This window comes from Erinaceus europaeus, chromosome 16 (assembly GCF_950295315.1).
Source record: "Erinaceus europaeus chromosome 16, mEriEur2.1, whole genome shotgun sequence".
Classification (NCBI taxonomy): Eukaryota; Metazoa; Chordata; class Mammalia; order Eulipotyphla; family Erinaceidae; genus Erinaceus; species Erinaceus europaeus.
In genome coordinates, this window is record NC_080177.1 from 11,644,576 (window position 1) to 11,665,427 (window position 20,852).

Consider the following 20,852-nt stretch of genomic DNA (forward strand, 5'->3'; position numbering starts at 1 on the left):
ATATATATGTCCTTAGACGGCCTCTTGCCCCTTGATGCTTCTTTTTTTAAAAAAGCATTTATTATCTTTATTTTTAAGATTTTAAAAATATTTATTTATTCCTTTTTGTTGCCCGTGTTTTATTGTCGTAGTTATTATTAGTGTTGTTACTGATGTTGTCGTTAGACAGGACAGAGAGAAATGGAGAGAGGAGGGGAAGACAGAGTGGGGGAGAGAAAGATAGACACCTGCAAACCTGCTTCACCGCTTGTGAAGCGACTCCCCTGCAAGTGGGTCGCCGGAGGCTCGAATTGGGATCCTTATGCTGGTCCTTGAACTTTACGCCACTTGCACTTAACCCGCTGTGCTACCACCTGACTCCCTCCCTGGGTGCTTCTTAAACCTCAGCTCCTAACACACTTACTTCTTAGCTTGAAATCAAAGAAGCCTTCCATGACATTATGTACTCTGGTTTCTCTAGTCCCATGCCCTGATTTATTTATTTACCACAACTATGCTAACTCTGTCTTCTGGTGGTGCTGGGGATTGAACCTGGAATCTTTGGTGTCTCAGGCATGAAATATTTCTGTACAATCACTATGCTATCTTCTTAGTCTGTCTTGCTTGCTTTTTCTTTTTCGCCTCCAGGGTTATCACTGGGCCTCAGTGCCTACACCATGAGTCCACTGTTGCTGGAGGTCATTTTTCCCAGTTTTGTTGCCCTTGTTATTATTGTTACTGCCATTGTTGTTATTGGATAAGACAGACAGAAATGGAGAGAGGAGGGGAAGACAGAGGGGGAGAGAAAGATAGACACCTGCAGACCTGCTTCACCGCTTGTGAAGTGAACCCCTCTTCTCCCTACAGGTGGGGAGCCAGGGACTTGAAAGGAGATCCTTATGCTGGTTCCTGAGCTTTGGGTCATGTGTGCTTAATCTGGTGTGCTACCACCAGGCCCCAGGCCTCAGGCCTCAAAAATGATTCTTTCAATGCTAACAACAAAATTTGTACTGGCAACTTCTTGGAAGATAGTATCCTACTTTATATAGAAGTAGGACAAACCTACATCTACGACTACTGAATAGAGAACAAGACAAAGAAACTAAGAGTAAAACTGACCTAGTCTGTTTAATTTTAAATGATGAAAGGAAGAATTTGAGTAATTGTGGTGACTCTTCCAAAATCATACAAACGTAGTTTTTACTCATACAAAATCACAAGAAGCCTTCTCTATTTTTAATCTCAATTTATGGCAAGTAAAGGAGAAAGAAAATGACTATATTACTCAAATATATATGGCCTTGATTTATTATAGCAGACTTTTCATAGCAGCATTTAAATTTAATTATAGTAGATATAGTCATATCTATTTGAAGCTCAACAGTAACAAAGTTTTCTTTCTACTTAGCCAAAGAGTTATCTACCCTAAATATAATCGGTGTCTCTAATTTCTTGTATATATTAGCAGTTATATTTGTGTGAAGGTATTTTCTTTTTTGTGTTTTACTAGTGATTTAATATTGATTTACAAAATTGTAAGGGGGATGGATGGTGGCGCACACAGTATGAAAAGCAAGGACCCATCTGTGTGTGTGTGGGAGGGGTTGCTTCACAAACAGTGAAGTAGGTCGGTAGGTGTATTTTTCTTTCCCTCTATCTAGAAAAAAGAAAAAATGGCCACAGGAGCAATGGATTCATAGTACAGGCACTGAGCCCCAGCAATAACCCTGGAGGCAAAAAAAAAAAAAAAGTAAGACAACAGAGATATAATTCATACAGTTACCACCACCACCAGAGTTCTGTGTTCCATCTTCTCCATTGGAAACTGCAGTAGTTTCCCCAATATGGGCTGATTCTAAAACTTTATCTATACTTATTTTTCCTTCATTTTTTTTTTCCTCCAGGGTTATTGCTGGGCTCGGTGCCTGCACCATGAATCCACCGCTCCTGGAGGCCATTTTCCCCCCTTTTTGTTGCCCTAGTTGTTGCAGCCTCGTTGCGGTTATTATTGCCATTGTTGACGTTGCTTTGTTGTTGGATAGGACAGGGAGAAATGGAGAGAGGAGGGGAAAAGAGAGAGAGAGAGGGGGAGAGAAAGATAGACACCTGCAGACCTGCTTCACCGCCCGTGAAGCGACTCCCCTGCAGGTGGGGAGCCAGGGGCTCGAACCGGGATCCTTATGCCGGTCCCTGCGCTTTGTGCCACGTGTGCTTAACCCACTGCGCCACCACCCGACTCCCGATTATTTTTTTTTTAAAGATGTTATTTATTTATGAGAAAGATAGGAGGAGAAAGAAAGAAATAGACATCACTCTGGTACATATGCTGCCAGGAATCAAACTCAAGACCTTAAACTTGAGAGTCCAATGCTTTATCTATTGTGCTACCTCCCGGACCACGATTTCCTTGATTTTTTCAAGATCTTGCCTCCTCAATCCTCCACCTAGCATTACTTCCAATTGTCTTTCCTTTTTTTCCTCCTCTCTCAGATCAACAAAACCGTGCCTGGCTTCCTCTGGTATCTTAACACATTTGCTTCCCTTTCATCGATGGTATAAAAACAGATTCTTGGTGACCAATGCTTTGGGTCCTGGTGGAATGGGGGTACAGAACCATGTGGTTTACTTCCCCTATCACTCACCCCTCTGGGAGTATGGGTCAAAATTCTTTTTGGGGCACAGAGGTGAGAGTTCTGGCTTCTGTAATTACTTTGGCATGTTGATCCATACCCCCAGCTACGTGCAGGGGTTTTGCCGCCAGGGTTATCGGTGGGGCTTGGTGCCAGCACTATGAATCCACTGCTTCTGGAGGATATTTTTCACATTTTGTTGCCCTTGTTGTGGTTGTTATTGTTGTTATAGCTGTTGTTGTTCGACAGGATAGAAATTGAGAGAGGAGGGGAAAACAGAGAGGGGGAAGAGAAAGATAGGCACCAGCAGACCTGCTTCACTGCTTGTGAAGCAACCCCCCTGCAGGTGGGGAGCCAGAGGCTCGAACCGGGACCCTTAAGCCGGTCCTTGTGCTTTGTGCCATGTGCACTCAACCCGCTTAATTGCCCAGCCACCGTGCAGGTACTTTTTATGCACAAGGATATACACTATATATAGTTATCTTGAGTGTGGGTTGCATGAGGCTGCTTTTTGGCCTGACCTGTGCCAGGGCTAGGACACGTGTTTGAACATTGATGAGAGAGCAGATTGGAGATGTGGTTTTGTCTGCTTTGCCCTTGTATTTTTGAGGTTGAAGGTAAGAATCATGTGTGTCATTTATTATTCTGTGATTTTATTGCCCTACTTACTGTTAAGCAGTTCTTCAGGTGGAGTTACTCCTAGTAAGTAGTGGAAAAACAATGCAGCACATCGAAGGTAAGGGGTCATGCCATTCTTCAGGTAGGCCCACAAGTACCAGCCAGGAATCCCACACCCAATGCAGCTAAAAGGCAATGATTCCAGAATAGAAGAGAATACTAATCAGACTGAAACCCTCGATTTTAAACTCTGCATTTCCAAAGTATCAAACATTTAAATAATTGGGCACAAATTTGTGAGCTATATCTTCAGTCTTTAATTGTCTTAGTAGTTTACTAAAGCAAACCACAAATCTTGCTTCTCTTTCTAAAACTGAGGTATGACTGACAGACATCGTATTAGTTACAGGTGTATAACAATGATGTAAGGTATTATAATAACCTGAGATTTAAATTCTGAATGGTGCCATAGTTAACATTTTATCATCTTCTGCCTATGATAATTTTCAGAACAGTTTATAAGAATAAAGATGTGTCATTTGAGGGGGTGAGCTGGGGATGTCGCACAGTGGTAGAACTCCTGCCTTGCAGTAGGACGCTCTGGGTTTCATCTCCAGAATCTCTTTGCCCCTCCCACCCCAGAAACAAATATATGGCAGCTGCTGCTCCAAATGCCCTTAATTCATTTATAAGAAATGGAATTAAAATGGTTGAAAAGTTATACTGCCAAAAAATGAGACACAGACATGGAAATATTACAACAAGCCTGAAATAGATTAGACTAATGGACTGCTGCTTACCCACTTGTATACTGAGAAACTTCTGCCAAGAAAGAAGATGCAGAATGAGCTTCTTCACTTTCTTCTTGAACTGGAGGGCGAAGAGGGAGGTCTGAAAAAGAACTAAAATGTAAGTCTATACATTTTTCATTAGATTTGTGAAAGACACGTCAATCTCATGATCCCAGAATGATAAACAATGTTAACCAAGGTTCTTTCCCTTTTTCTCATCAATCTAAACAGGTGACTCTGAGGATTGAACCAGAAAAAGAAGGGGCAACTATGTATAAATGTGGACAGATAATTAGAGAAGATGGTTGGCCCATGTCTACAACTTTAGGGGAACTGTGGTGGATTGCAGTGGGGAGACTAAAGATTCAGAACTCTGGTGGTGGGAATGGTGTGGATTCAAGCCCCTGTTGACATGTAATTCTGTAATATAAAAATAAAAAATTAAACAATGAAAAAAACACAAATATTTCAGGGGGCTGGGTGGTAGTGCACCAGGTTAAGCTAAACGCACATAGTACAAAGCTCAAGGACCCATGGGAAGTATCCCGGTTTGAGCCTCTGGCTCCCCACTTGCAGGGGGGTCCGCTTTGCAAGTGGTGAAGCAGGTCTGCAGGTGTCTTTCTCTTTCTCTCTATCTCCCCTTTTCTCTCAATGTCTCTCTGTCTTATCCAATAAGATGGGAAAAAATGGCCTCCTGGAGTTGTTTTTTAGTGCTAGCACTGAGCCCCAGCAATAACCCTGGAGGCAAAAGAAAAAAAAAAAAGAAGAAACAGTTCAGAATTACAGGCTTACTACAGTTGATGCTTAATATTTACTCCATTAGTACCTGGTTCTAAGGTAAATCAACTAGAGACCACCTATGTGCATTGAGTTTCTAGCAAGAACAAATGTGTAAGAAGAAGCAGTGACAGGAAGCATGCCTTGCCATGCATTTGCCTCAGTCAAGTCCCAATACCAAAGGAAGATGCTATGGCACCAGAGGAAGCTCCAGTGCTGTGGTGTAGCACTTGCTACCTGTATGGCTGGAAAAAGAAAGTAGTCCATAACAGTGAAATCGAGTCCCCAGCTCCAAATTAAAAAAAGAAAAAAAAGATATTTCTAATAGAGTTTTTTGTTTTTTTTTTAACAGAGCACTGCTCAGTTCTAGCTTATGGTGGTATGGGGAATTGAACCTGGGGCATGAGAGTCTCTTTGCATAACCGTTATGCTATCTACCCCCACCCATAAAGATCTTAGTACTACTACTACTAGCGTTTGCCCTTCTTCCGTAGCTAGTCAACAGCGTCAGGTTGAGCCTGATGTAAAGTTTCGAGACCTCCTTTGAATCTGGAGAGGTGGCAGTCGTTGACTATGTGGGTCATAGTCTGTCTGTAGCCGCAGGGGCAGTTCGGGTCATCTCTGGCTCCCCAGCGATGGAACATAGCGGTGCACCGGCCATAGCCTGTTCGATAGCGATTGAGGAGGGCCCAATCATAACGTGCTAGGTCAAAGCCGGGTTGACGCTCGCAGGGGTCTGTGATGAGGTGTTTGTTCTTTACCTCAGCTGACTGCCAACTCTGTTTCCAAGAGTCTGGAACAGAGAAGTTCAGTGTAGGCGTAGGGGACCAGATTGGGTGACGAGACGTCAAGTGTTGGACAGGGTGGGCGAAGATATCCGCGTAGATTGGCAGGTCCGGTCGAGCGGAGACATGGGAAATGAACTTAGATGATGCCGCATCCCGACAAATATCTGGCGGGGCGATGTTGCTAAGGACTGGCAGCCATGGAACCGGGGTGGAATGGATGGTTCCAGAAATTATCCTCATGGAGGAATATAATTTGGAATCGACCAAGTGGACATGGGGGCTATGGAACCATACTGGGGCACAGTATTCTGCAGTGGAATAGCATAATGCCAGAGAGGATGATCGTAGTGTGGAAGCGCTCGCGCCCCATGAGGAGCTGGCCAGTCTTGCAATGATGTTATTCCTCGCGCCCACCTTTGCTGCAGTTTTTATGAGATGTTTGTGAAATGACAGAGTGCAATCGAGAGTAACGCCAAGATAGACTGGCTGGGCTTCATGCCGGATTCTCGTATCGCCAAGCTGCACATTAAGCTCACGCGAGGCCGAGGCATGGTGTAGATGGAAAACAGATGATACCGTTTTTGCAGTGCTAGGGATTAGTCGCCATTTTTTTACAGTAATCAGATATCAGAGACATGTCTTTCGTGAGTGTTTCCTCGAGGATGTCGAACTTGGATGCATGAGTTGAACAGCAGATGTCATCGGTGTAGATGAACTTCCTTGAAGAAGTTTCTGGGAGGTCATTGATGTAAATATTAAATAGCGTAGGAGCCAGAACAGAGCTCTGGGGGAGGCCACTTGAGACAAGTCTCCATCTGCTAGACTTGTCACCCAGATGCACCCGGAATCTTCTGTTTTGGAGAAGAAACGATATAGTGTTAGCCACCCATGGAGGCAGGCATCTTGAGATCTTGACTAGGAGACCACGGTGCCAGACCGTGTCATAGGCTGCTGTGAGATCAACAAAGACAGCACCCGTCTTTAAATTCTTCTGGAATCCATTTTCAATGTAAGTTGAGAGGGCCAGGGCTTGTTCGCAGGTAGATCTTCCTGGGCGGAAACCAGCTTGGGCGGGTGATAGGAATTTCTCTGTAAGAGGAGAAATACGTGACAGAAGCAGCCTCTCAAGGAGTTTGTAACACACGGAGAGGAGAGAAATTGGTCTATAGCTGGCGGCCAGTGTTGGGTCTTTCTTTGGTTTCAAAACTGCTATTATCTTCGCACGACGCCAAATTTTGGGCATAGATTCAGATTCCAAGATGTGGGACAGGAATGAAGTGAGTCACTTCTTTGCCGCGGAGCCCAAGTTAAGAATGAGTTCTGGGGTGATGTTATCATAGCCAGCAGCCGTTTCCGGTTTAACCCTCTTCAAAGCGTCTTTCAGTTCAGACAGTGTAAAGGGAGAGAGTTTTGGAGATGGACAAGATAAATGGAAGTGGGATGACCACTCATGGGAAATTTCTCTTTTCCAGACTGGGTCGATCTTAGCACGTCCAACTTGAGTTAGATGACTGGCCACTGAGTTTGGAGATAAGGGAGGATGGGAGACGGGAGGGGGTTGGCTACCGGCACCCAGACTATGAAGAAGCTTCCAGGCCTTCCTACTTGAGTGGGTCAAGTTCAGACTTTCCGTGAGTTGTTGCCAGCAGGCTTGGCGTGCTGCATCCAGGGAGGCAATGAGATGGTCGGCCACATCTGGGTCGCCCGACTCATCATACTGCTTTAGTAGTTGCTCTCATTCAGCATCAAGACAAGGCGTATAGTTAGCACGTCTCCCACGAGGAATGGCTTGGGAAGCTGCTTTGAAGATGGCTTGGCGGAAGCGCCTGTAGGAATCTTCAGAGGGGATAGAGTTAATTGGAATTGCAGGAATAGATTTGTTGGTAAGATCACTGAACAGACGCCAGTTTGCTTCCCGAAAGTTCCATCTTAGTTTCTCCGAGCACAGAATCAGTGGGAGCTGGAGACCAATGTGGATGATAGCTGGGCGGTGATGACTGTGCGGGAAGATCTTGAGAACGTGTCTCGTAGCGGGAAAGGCTTGGCCGTTGACTGTGCTAATCCAGCACAGGTCAGGTGACGAGTCTTTATTCCATCTAGCACTGTGAAAAGAGCCTGGCTGTTTGGGATCGTATAATAGGGAGAGGTCATTCGCTGAAGCCCATTCGGCTAAGATAGAGCCGTCAGCACGAGTGGAGGAATATCCCGTCTTGGTGATGACTATTAAAGTCTCCAACGTAAACGGCTGGGTGATTCGGGCTAGGCAGGACCTCATTATCCCATGAGGCACTGGGAGGCTTATATCTGTTGACGAGCTGAATAGTTCCAATAGTAATGGAGTCGTAGAAGGTCGAAGAGGCCGTATGGTAAACGTCCGCAAGACACGATTTGGCGTAGACGGCTCGGCCGTGTTTGGGATGGAGATTATAGCATATTAAATCGAATCCACTGATAGTGAATCGAGCAGCTTCATCGACTGCTATATGTGTTTCTTGTAGGCAAATAACATCTGCCTGATGCTATATCGCCAACTGACCAATAAGAATGCGTTTGGCAAAGGACAGCCCCTCAACATTAAGTTGGAGGACTCGAAGAGCAGGACCAACAGCTTGAAAGCTGTCAGGAGCTGCTTGTTGCTGGCTTTGAAAGTGACTGGGATCCATGTGGATCTCAGTGAAAAAGATAAGCAACAGTTAAAGTAATAAACCTGTTCTATAGGAAATACTAAAGGGAGTTGGGGTAGACAGTATAATGGTTGTGCAAAAGAGACCCTCATGCCTGAAGCTCCAAAGCCCCAGGTTCAATACCCCACACCACCATATACCAGAGCTGAGCAGTGCTTTGGTGTAAAAAAATGAAATTCTAAAGGGACTTTGTAAAATGAAATGCTGAATCCCTCTCTCATATGGTGGAAGTAAAGAAATAAAGTAAAGAAACAAGCAAAGTCAAATGACCGTAAGTCTCAGCTCTCAAACTGCAGATAAGTTATCAAGTGGTAGAAGGAGTGTTTTGAAAGGGTATGGGGTAGCAATGGATTTTACTGGAGGGATATTGGTGCTCTGGTGGAGGGAGAGTATGTAATCAGATCTTTTGAAAGAGTGTGAAACCATACTTCTATAATAAAACACTTTAAATTCTGGAAACTGGGCCGGGTGGTGGCGTACCTGGTTGAGTGCATGTGTTACAATGTGCAAGGACCCAGGTTTGAACTCCCAGTCCCCACCTGCAGGGAAAAGCTTTGTGAGTGGTGAAGCAGTGCTGCAGGAGTCGCTGTCTCTCTCCCTTTCTATTTCCCTCTTCCCTCTATATTTCTAACTGTATCCAATAAATTAATACATATAATATTTTTTAAAAGTTCTGGAAAATGTTTACCTCAAAACCAAATAAGCTATTATTATTTAACACTAAATAAATACAAGTGAAAGAAAAGGCAAAGTCTAGCTGTGCTTTCGCGTCTACTATTAATGGACTACATTTATATGTGTCTACTCTGAAGGTCTTTATTCTTTTCCATTTATCTGTATATTCTTTGATCAGTATCACAATGTCTAATTTCTGCTAATTAATAATGAATCTTGGAAGCTAGGCAGTGTCAGACCTCTGTCTTTGTTCTTCAGCAGTGAACTGACTATTCTTGGTCTTTTACCTTCCGTATAAACTTTAGAACCCTTTTATTGATAATCACAAAATAAGTTCCTGATATTCTGATTAGGAGATTAGTGGACTTTTAATTTTATCTTTTCTGAATTTATTCTTATTTGTTTTTTCACATACCAAATGCATTTGTTCCCAATGACATTAATATAACACTGAATTAGTCAATCCTAAAAACTACCTAAATCATCTGAAAGTAGCAGTCCTATGGTCTGGACAGTGTCACATCCCGTACAGCTCAAGGATCTTGGTTCAAGTCCCTGGCCCATACTTGCAGGGGTGACGCTTCACAGGAGGGGAAGCAGTGCTGCAGGTGTCTCTCTTCTCTCTCCCTCACTTTTTCTTCCTTCCTTTTCAGCTTCTCTCTATCTAAACCCAAAATAAATAAAATATAAAAAACAGCAAAGATCATTATAACTACTACAGCTAACATGAACTCAATTTAAGATTTGTCTGGTTGTCAGAATATACCCTCCTAGGGAAGTACAGTGGAAATGCTGTGCTGTGAAGTCATTCAAGCAGTTATTTTCTCAATTTACTTGTGAGAGCAAGACTCATTATTTACTTTCCGTTTTTAAAAATTATTTTCCACATTTTAGTAGTTTTAGTTAAGAAAATATCTATAAGGTTCTAAACTCAAAACAAAATTTAAAAAGACAAAATATAGACGAACTCAACCTATAAGAGGTAACAAACAAAGCAAAGCAAACAAGCCAAGTTCAATGAATATAAACATTTGAGCTTGGGCTGCAAAAGGAGGAGAGGGGAAGGACTGGATTGAAAGGTGGAGAGGGTTCTGTAGTTTATGATGGAAGGATAGTGGTACTTTTGTGGTGACTGTGGTGTGATAAGAGATTTTGGAAGAAATGTAAAATTATACTTTTAAAACAAAGTCTCATAAGCCAAGGTCTCCTCAAAAATGAAATTTTAATACTTTTAGTAAAATGTTTTTGCTTTTTAAATTATATTTGATAGGACAGAGAGAAATTGAGAGGGCAGGAGGAGAGAGACTCACAGCACTGCTCACAACTTGTAAAGCTTTCATTCTGTAGGTAGGGACTGGAGGCTAAACCAGCGTCCTTGCACTCAACCAGAAATTAAAAAAAATTTTTTTATATATGTATTTATCTTCCCTATTGTTGCCCTTGTTTTTTATTGTTGTTGTAGTTATTATTGTTCTTGTTATTGATGTCATCATTGTTAGATAGGACAGACAGAAATGGAGAGAGGAGGGGAAGACAGAGGGGGAAGAGAAAGATAGACACCTGCAGACCTGCTTCACTGCCTGTGAAGCGACTCCCCTGCAGGTGGGGAGCCGGGGGCTCGAACCGGGATCCTTACGCAGGTCCTTGCGCTTTGCACCATGTGCACTTAACCTGCTGCGCTACCACCTGACTCCCAGATTTTTTTTTTTTTAAAAAAAAGAACAGTTTCACAGTCAGGTTTAAAGAAAGATTTTAAGTATTCAAGTAGAAATAAACTTTGGAGAAACTAACCTCCAGTCTTGAGACTGGAAAACTTGAAAAAAATAAAAGGGTAGAGAATGAAATGTTTTAGATGTCCTTTTCACAGCTCTTCTTCCTGTTTAAAAAGCATTCACTAGAAAACAAATGCTCATTCAACAAAAAATATAATACAGAACCTTGTGTACAGTATAAGAGTAGTCACATGAATAATTAACTTTGCTAGTAAATCATGAGCACATGTTATTTATAGTTAACAATGGGTTCTTACCTGTGTCTATGGTTAGAAGTATCTGAAGCATATGTGCCATGGTGATCAAATGGAAGAGATAAAGGTTGTTGTAAGAAGAACTAACTGATGAAGGCTGAAGGTCAACAGTGTCATCCCAATACAAGGATGGGAATGCTAACACAGCACCTACCTAGGGAAGAATTTGGATATTAACACAGAAGCAATGAAGGCCAACACAAGCTAATGTCATAACTAAATGTTAGGGAAACAAATGCCACAATTTATATGCTTTTGTAATAACCACAACATTACTCCTAATTATGTAAAATAATAGCTAAGAATGTAAAGTACCATAAACGAAGGGCAAGAGTCAACATTAAACAGATGACCTTTTTGCTGGGTATACTTGTTCTAATTCTAGGTATTGTTCTCACAACTGTACGGCTCAGAAGATTCAATAATACAAGCACACAGGGAACTCTTAAAGTAATACTAATACATAAGCTCCACTCCTACCTAACAAAATCAGAATCTGTAGAGGTATGACGCAGCCACCAGCATTCTTTTCAAACTTCATCCAAGAAATTTCAGAAGACAGGCTGACAACCACTGAATTGAGGTCCAGATAATAATGCATAGAAACAGAGGCTAATCCTGCATCCCCAAACTCCATGCTCCCAACTATATCATTGTTCATTTTAGAAAGCCTAGATGCACCCCCCCCCCAAGTCTCTATCACTAATTACTTGAAGACAGTTCACATCACAATCGGTGCTTGTAATATGAGTAAGTTAAGAAATGAGGACAGGAGCACAATGTATTAGTAGACAAGTCTGTTTGTAATAGACACCAACTAAATTTAATGAGCTAGGATAAGACCTATTACAGTGTAAAAAGTAAAAATTTTAAAGTAATTCTATGGATGGGAAGGGGCTCAGCTGAGAAAGTTCTTAAGTTTTATCCCTTATACCCCACATGCTGGAAAAGTGTTTTGGCTTCTGTCTCATTAAATAAGTCCCTGAAAAAAAATTTGAGGGTGTCAGTCAAGTCTATTTCTATTTGCAATAGATTGGACAAGAGAGACTATTTTGTGTAGTTGGAACATAGGTAACTTATAATTTTGAAAAAAGAGCATTAACCTGAATGAAGAAAATACAAGAAATTATAAGCCTCAATGACTTTTAAAGAAGTTGTATTTAACACTTACCAAAACATGAAATAGATCTATCGATAAAAGACATGGAGTATCTTCTGATTTTAGGTTAGGAAGAACGACTGAAAAAAAATTAATGTAATTTGGTAAAGTTGCAATGCAGTTATATGTAATGCAAGATATATTTTAAGAATAAACACGTGAAAAATGGATACTGACAAATTGGTGTATCATGCCTTTAGCATATGTAAATTATAAGTAAAGATAAACTGAGGAAAGGGAACTTAATATCTATTTAAAACATGTTTTGAGTCGGGCAGTAACGCAGCGGGTTAAGCGCAGGTGGTACAAAGTGCAAGGACTGGCATAAGGATCTGGATTCGAGCCTCCAGCTCCACACCTGCAGGGGAGTCACTTCACAAGTGGTGAAGCAGGTCTGCAGGTGCCTATCTTTCTCTCCCCCTCTCTATCCTCCCCTCCTCTCTCCATTTCTCTCTGTCCTATCCAACAACGACGACAGCAATAACTACAACAATAAAACAAGGGCAACAAAAGGGAATAAGTAATAAATAAATATTAAAAAAAAAAAACATGTCTTGAAATTTGAGGACAGCAAGATAGCTCCTTACCTGATGGGTAGCTGCCTTGCCATGAATTTGACCCAGGTTTGAGCCCCTGGTACACCAGAAGTAATATTGCGGGGGCCAGTATAAAATGTTTTCATTTTATCAATTAGTAAAAGCTTCTCAAGGTTATATAAAGAAGATTCTAGTGCACTGTTCAGCGTATTTGTTGGCAGTGAGCACTGTATGCTCCATTGCTACTAGAGGATCAACGTATTAAACATTTATCAGTTTTTATTTAGAACAGCTTTTTACGGTAGACCTGTTTCCTTAATCTATTATTCATTTCTGTTCAAAATCTTGCCCGTCAATCCTATTTCATTCTTTTCTAATTTCTTTCCTATATATGTATACATACACACAGATGAATGTTACATAAAACATCTTATATATGTTTCTCAGTTTTCTTTAGGTATTCTAACACATTATCATAATCTGATCATTTCCCCCCCCAATTCCATTATCACTTTATTGAGGAAATGCTGACTTACAGAATTTTTGTTGTCAAGGGTACATTTCCACCTTTCATCAAGATATGTTTTAAGTAGAGAGAGAGATAGGTTGGGAGTATGGATTGACCTGCCAATGCCCATGTTCAGCAGGGAAGACAGAACTTCCTTCCACCTTCTGCACTCCCTAATAATGGGTCCATACTCCCAGAGGGATAAAGAATAGGAAAGCTATCAAGGGAGGGGATAGGATATGGAGTTCTGGTGGTGCGAACTGTGTGGAACTGTACCCCTCTTATCCTGTGGTCTTGTCAATATTTCCATTTTATAAAGAAAAATTAAAAAAATAAATAAGAAAAAAATGTTTTAGTACATTTGCATTTTCAACCAAACTATCATCTTATCCCACCATAGGGACTTAATTTCTCAACTTCCCTTTCTCTCTTCCTCTTGGGCTCTCTGAATCTGCTGTGATAGACTATAGTCCATTGAGGACTATCTGTATTATCCTTTCCTTTATTTCTTAAGACTCTAATTTATATATTTATTACTTCTGTTTTTTTCTCTAACCCAATTTATTAGAATTAACCTTAGAATACCAATGCCCCAAAAACTAAAAAAAAAAAAAAAAATTCAATTACCATGAGAAAAAAAGTTCAAACTTTTCACTGTAGCATTAAAGACTCATGAAAACAATTTCATGTTTCTCTGTATGTCCTACTTACAACTTCTATCAAACTTGTCTCTATGAATCTGACATATAATTTGTTCTCCCAATATATGTTTAAATTGTGTATTGTGTTTAGAATGCTGTCTCCAATCCTTTCAAATGATCCTTCTGCATTCTTCCTTCAAGACTCAATTCATATCCTAGCCCTTTCAGAGTAGAGCCCCACAGTGATTTTCCTTGCTTCAGGTCCTGAAGCACACATGTATAACATGCAGTTGGCATTTGGCTATTTTATAATGTATGTTTTCATTATGGTTCCTCTGTTTTAATTCAGTCATCTTATAATAGCAGGCACCACATCTTATACCTTTAAATAGTTTACTGCCCTCACAACTTGCCAATAAAGCTGTTTCTACTAATAAAGTTTAACATGACAAATTTCTATATATATATTCACAAAGCTACACTATAGAGCAAAAACACTTTCTGCCAGTTACTTCTATTTAGAGATTATGCATTATTATTTTAGTTTCTTCCATCTGTAGATGACGATATATTTAGTCTTCTTGTTCAGTGCTTATTTTGAAGTGTTTTACATATTATAAACCCCATCACGTAGATTAAGTACCAAAGCAGGGAGACTATTTAGAAGCGCTAGTAACACAAAGCATTTAAATTATGACTAAAATAAAAAGATACTAAAAACTTAAAAAACAAAATGCAAATAGCTACATACAAATAGGATAAACATCTCAGCAATAGAAAGAGGTCCTACGAACAAAGATAAGCATATGTAAAGTGCAAAGTCCTGGGCCTGTGCAAAATAATGATCGATGAGAGCAAAAGTAAACAAAGAAAAGGATAAAAATGCTCCTTAAGGGGCTTGGGCGGTAGCGCAGCGAGTTAAGCGCACTTGGCGAGATACACCACCAGAAATGTAATGGAGAAAGACATATTATATAGAATAATAATAATTCAGAAAAGGCTCTACCTGATAGGAGACGAATCAGATGTTTCTGTATCAGGACCTGAGGACAGGTAATCCTTTGTGCAATGGCAAACTGCAATAATGCTTTCAGACCATTATGCTGTATGTTAAGAGACAGGAAGAAGAAAAGATAAGGAAAGGTAAGTAACGGTAATCATATAGTATAAACATCAATTCCATTTTACAAGAATTAGTCACAAGTTTGTAGTATGCTTTATATTTTTTTACAAATAAATTATGGCAGTCTTAATGCTTCTAAAAAGTTTTGGGGCCTGGGGGTCAGGCAGTGGTGCACATATCACTGTGCACAAGAATCCAGGTTTGAGCTCTCACTGCCCCCTGCAGGGAGTTGCTTCACAAGCAGTGAAGCAGGTCTGTAGGTGTCTTTTTCTCTTCCACTCTATCTCCCTCTCAGTTTCTGTCTTGTCAAATAACACTTTAAAAAAAAAAATTAAAAAACGTTTGAGGGCCTCATCAATTTTTTAACAGATTTTAGCAAGAAACACAGATATTAAATCTACATTCATTTTTTAAAAAAGAATTTATTTATTTATTCATGAGACAGATAAAGAACCAGCCATCACTCTGGTACATGTGCTGCAAGGGATCGAACTCAGGACTTCATGGTTGAGAATCCAATGCTTTATCCATTGCGCCACCTCCCGGACCACTACGTTCATTTTTATTTTCATTTAAATACTCATTATCCCAACAGAAAACTTTTAAGTTTTATTTTTAATATTTTTTTGTTGAGGGGGTTAATGATTTACAGTGTATCCACTGACACATGAGTATAGATTCATTATGCACCAAGACCCCCAAGTTTTCTTTTCACCTTTTCTCCCTTTCCATCCCGAATCATACTTAGCACAACCTCTTAAAAGGTCAGTCTACTCTCAATCTACTTTTTTTTTTTTTGCCTCCAGGGTTATTGCTGGGGTTTGGTGCCTGCACTACGAATTCACTGCTGCTGGAGGCCATTTCCCCCATTTCTGTTGACCTTCTTGTTATTGTTATTGCTGTTGTTGTTGGATAGGACAGAGAGAAATGGAGAGAGGAGGGGAAGACAGAGGGGGAGAGAAAGACAGACACCTACAGACCTGCTTCACCGCCTGTGAAGCGACTCCCCTGCAGGTGGGGAGCCGGGGGCTCGAACCGGGATCCTTGAGCCAGTCCTTGCACTTTGTGCCACGTGCGCTACCGCCTGGCCACCTTAATATATTTTTATTAAAATATATGCAAATAAATCTATGTCTAGACATTCTAAAATGGCAGAAAACTACTGAATTCAAGGAACAGATTTCCTGTTTTCCCAATTGCAAGATGGGAATGACAGGGGCAACTTTGTGGGTTACAGTATCTGTAAGTATTAGTAAGCTAGCAGGAAAACAAGAAGGCAATGGCTATGAAGAGTGGTTTAGTTGCCCATTTATCTCACGGGGCTTTTGAGCACATTTCTTTTTCTGTTTTTGTCTCCAGGGCTATTACTGGGACTTGGTGCTGGCACTATGATTCCACTGCTCCTGGCAGCCATTTTTTTTTCCATTTTTAAATTTTTATTGGATAGGCCAGAGAGATTGAGAGAGAACAGGGAAATAGTGAGGGAGAGAGAAAGATAGATACCTGCAGACCTGCTTCGCTGTTTGTGAAGCACCCCCTCCCCCTGCAGGTGAGGAGCCAGGGGTTTGAACCCGATCCTTGTGCTTAGTATTGTGCGCTTAGGCAGGTGAACTACCACCCGGCCCTGAACACCTTTCTTGAGCACTATTTTTCATGGCTTCCTGAAAAGGCTATATAGCTTAGACCTAAACTGAGAGTTTATAGTCTTGTAGTGTCAAGAACTGTCTATCAAGGAGCCATGGATTTTGTTTATTCTTACACTCAGTATGAGAATTTATCTAGAACCAACTTAGCATACATACTTAATGTTACATGATGGTGCACAGTTAGTGAGAAGGGAAACTGTAGGAAACACCAGGTTTTTTAGTATGGTAGTAACTAGAAGGGATGGGAGTGGGGATAGAGGTGTCATCACACATCACCTGAAACTTCTGTGAATTAGAATGAGCCACTCAAAGTTCTGTGAATTATAACGACGCACTAAATTGGACAAATTTTGGAAAGTAAACAATGTTGGCCTGCTATTGGAATTGAACTACACATCCTCAGAACCCTATGAATTACTTGTTAGAAAAATAATGACTATTTTTAAATGAATTAACTCTGAACTCCCTAAAAACATGAGTTATATCTACCCTGTTGAGATACACATACCTGCCTATTTTGAAGTGCTCCAAACAGAGGTTTTCCTTCATCTGCCAAGAGGTTTTCTGAAAGAGTAAGCAAAACAAAAACAGAAAGTCTTTTTTTTTTTTTTTTTTTTTTTTAGAAAGTCTTGATATTGATAGAACTGTATAGTTGGCTTCTGTCAGATCCCTAATTGTATTTTTGAACAGATGATTTGAATTTTTCCTATTTAAAGTTTAATGCCAAAATCTATGTTTCTGAGAGAACACTATAGAAGCAAATACAGATCTCTAGGAAATGGGTGGGATAAATTAAGTGTTCTGGGTTCATTTTCTCTCTGGGTTGATGAGATAGTTCATCTGGTAAGCTGCCTGCTCTGCCAAGACTGTACTGCAGGTCTGTGCCCTGATCTCCACATTAGAGGAAGCTTCTCTGTTATGGTGTTTCTCCCTCTTTCTCTCTGACAAAGTCAGGTTAGCTTAGAGTAGTGAATTCCAGGCAATGTCAAAAAAAAAAAGAAAAGAAACACACATACACACTGCATCAAGTCACACTAATCTGCTAAAATAGCAGCACTGCTCAAACAAAAGACTATTCTGGGTCATCATGAAAATAATTGATCAACCGATGCCGATAACGTTTCTATGAAACTTCTAAACTAGTTCTCCTGTAGTGCTTACCAATTGCCTGGAGAGTGAAAGCACACGTGCTCCAGGTCATCATGGGGATTCGAGGATTTGTTTCATCAGGAGGCACCTTTAATCCAATTCTATAAATTGTTGTGGCAAAGAGAATGACCATTTCCTTGATACTATTAGAATATTTTGTCCTAGAGTAACACAAGAAAAAGCTTTATGTTATAAAAATAAAATGCTGAGAAGGCTATCTAGGTACTGCATCAATAAAACAATTTAACTCCCTTTGACAAGAGTAAACTGGTTTGTGTTTTTTATTCATTCATTAAGAAACAGGGGTCCACTGCATGATAACGGAAGGGGACTAGAGCTGGTAGTGAAATGGTGTGTAGAGAACTATTGCAGGGAAATAAAAAATTATATTTTTGTGATATCAACTATCTTCTAGATCATTACTGTCTTAACAAAATGTTAAGAGTGGAATATAAATAAATAAATAAATAAATAGTAGTGGTGTATCTTCTCTCTAGCTTATATTAAATAAATTTAAAAAAGAGAGAAAGAGAAAAGTGAGTTAGTTGGAGAGGACAAATAAATTCAGAATAAACTGATCTGACTTATCAACTCTGAGTGTCTGAAAAAGAAGTAAATACTTTTGTGTTAAAAGAGGTAAGTCTGAGGAGGGTAGATAGCATAATAATTATGCAGAGACTCTCATGCCTGAGGTTCCAAACTCCCAGGTTCAATCCCCTACACATAAGCCAGCGCTAAGCAGCGCTCTGGTTTAAAAAAAAAAAAAAAGAGTTAAGTGTATATATAATATATGATAATATCATGTACTTTGAGTGATAATTTCTTATTTTCCTGAACTTATTTATTTATTCTTTTAATTTCTTTATGGGGGATTAATGGTTTTCAGTGAAATACAATAGTTTGTACATGCATAACATTTCCACATAACAATACAACCCCCACTAGGTCCTCCTCTGCCATCACGTTCCAGGACCAGAATCCTCCCCCAAACCCCAGAGTCTTTTACTTTGGTGCAATATAAACTTATTTTTAACAAGTAAAAAATATTTCAGAAACAATGGGGTACCAAATGTAAATAAGGACAACTAGAAAAAGTACTCCAGATAATATTTATAAATAATACCTGATTTAAGTACATTATGTTTTTCAGTGTTTCATATAAATCTCTTTCAAATAACTTTGAGGTAAATTATAGGCTACTATATCTCAATTTTACAAGTAAAACAAATCCAGAGAAATATAAGTATCTTGATGTTTCAGAAATCACAGAGCAAGTTAAATATGACTTTAATTAAGTATCTTAAATTCTGCTCCTCTTGTAGGTTAGACCATATAGACATGGCATTTTTGCTGGTCAGAAATGCCAACAAAACACAGCTCATTCTAGCACATATTAATCAATGTATTATTATTTCAAACTACTTAATCTTATTAATACATATATAACTCCAGAGGAAAAAGGAACAAGATAAAAGTAGGATAAAAGGGGGGTCGGGAAGTAGCATAGCGGGTTAAGTGCACATGGTACAACACAGCATAAGAATCCCAGTTTGAGCCCCCAGCTCCCCACCTGCAGAGGGGGCCACTTCTCAAGTCTTTCTCTCCCCCTCCTCTCTCGATTTCTCTCTGTCCTGTCCAACAACAACAACAACAACATCATTGGCAATAATAATGACAAGGGAAGTTGGGCGGTAGCACAGCGAGTTAAGTGCAAGGACCTGCGTAAGGATCACAGAGCCCCAGCTCCCCAACTGCAGGGGACTCGCTTCAGAAGTGGTGAGGCAGGTCTCCAAGTGTCTATCTTTTTCTCCCCGTCTTCCCCATCTCTCTCGATTTCTCTGTCCTATCTAACAATGATGACATCAATAACAATAATAACTACAACAATAATACAAGAGCCACAAAAGGGAATAAATAAATATTAAAAAAAAAAATCCAAAACAACAAGGGCAACAAAATGGGAAAAAATGGCCTCTAGGAGCAGTGGATTCGTAGTGCTGGCACCAAAGCCCAGCAATAACGTTGGAGGCAAAAAAAAAAAAAAAAAAAAAAAGGATAAAAGAGACTTTTGCAAATAGAGGGGGATTATTTTTATTTTTAGTTTCACAACCACTTAAAAGTTTCTCTTAGATACTTACGAAGACTGAACTCCAAAACTCAAGATAGAATGGAACTCAAACGTGGAATCACCCATTCCTTGATTAAATAAGACTGGAACTGTTAGGTTTTCTCCTTATAAATTTAAACAGAAAAAGAATCAGAAAAATTTAATCTTTTGAAATTACTAATTATTAATTTGTTTAACCGAAGTACTGCTCAGCTCTGGCTTATGGTGGTATGAAGGAATGCAACTGAGACTTTGTAGCTTCAAGCATGAGTCTCTTTGCATAATCATTATGCTATCTCCACCACCCTGAGATTATATATGATCATTTTTGAAAACGTAGAAATTCTCCCTCTATATTTCCATTTTTAACAACTGCCTAGAACCTGGTCAGTAAGAGCACATATTTTTAAGATCTAAAGTCAATCTGCTTGAGGTTGAATTCTAGTTGTGCTTTTGACGAAGACCCTGATTAAATATTGAGTTTCTGTGGTTCCATTTCTTCATCAAATTTCATTATAATTACTATTTTTCTATGTGGAATCAATACATATTATCCCCAACCCACTATTTTATTTTCCTTTTCATCACGGGAGCTTTACTGCTCTGTGCTAACTCATTCAGATAGAAAGAGATTCATTTACTCTTCAAATTTTGGAACACAGGGGTTTCTTTTGGCTTTGGCTTCTCTGGCTGAGACACTGGTTTTCTCTTGAGAATTTAAGCGTCTACAGGGCTCCATGCAGCACTACTCATGACTGGGGTTGCCCCCTCAAGAGGGAAATCTTTCTTGGATGTTCAGTTGTTCTTGTTACTCATGTCTATTGCACAATTCTGACTCGGGCTGCCTTTAAAGCTGCTGGGAGAGAAAGGAGAAAAAAGACTCCCAAGAAATTTACTGTTTTCTTCAAATTCAGCTCTTCTCAAAAGTCTTTAGGTAGTCCTATTTCTCAGTTGAAAAGAACAAAGGAAGTAACATTTGTTTTTGTTACCAAAATCGACAATAGCACTAGTAATA

The 20,852-nt window shown here is 39.9% G+C and overlaps 1 protein-coding gene across 3 annotated transcripts in view; it reads right to left on the reverse strand.

Annotated features, from left to right (window-relative positions):
• Nucleotides 1–20,852, reverse strand: part of UBR1 (ubiquitin protein ligase E3 component n-recognin 1) — a 127,803-nt gene that overhangs the window by 22,673 nt on the left and 84,278 nt on the right. For all 3 annotated transcript variants that reach the window (XM_060174488.1, XM_060174487.1, XM_060174489.1), the window contains 8 exons: nt 19,869–19,962; nt 17,743–17,891; nt 17,090–17,145; nt 14,819–14,915; nt 12,140–12,207; nt 10,972–11,122; nt 4,028–4,118; nt 3,279–3,412 (listed from right to left, as the gene is read on the reverse strand). In XM_060174488.1, coding sequence (XP_060030471.1) covers nt 3,279–3,412; nt 4,028–4,118; nt 10,972–11,122; nt 12,140–12,207; nt 14,819–14,915; nt 17,090–17,145; nt 17,743–17,891; nt 19,869–19,962 — 840 coding nt within the window. The remainder of the gene's footprint in view (nt 1–3,278; nt 3,413–4,027; nt 4,119–10,971; nt 11,123–12,139; nt 12,208–14,818; nt 14,916–17,089; nt 17,146–17,742; nt 17,892–19,868; nt 19,963–20,852) is intronic.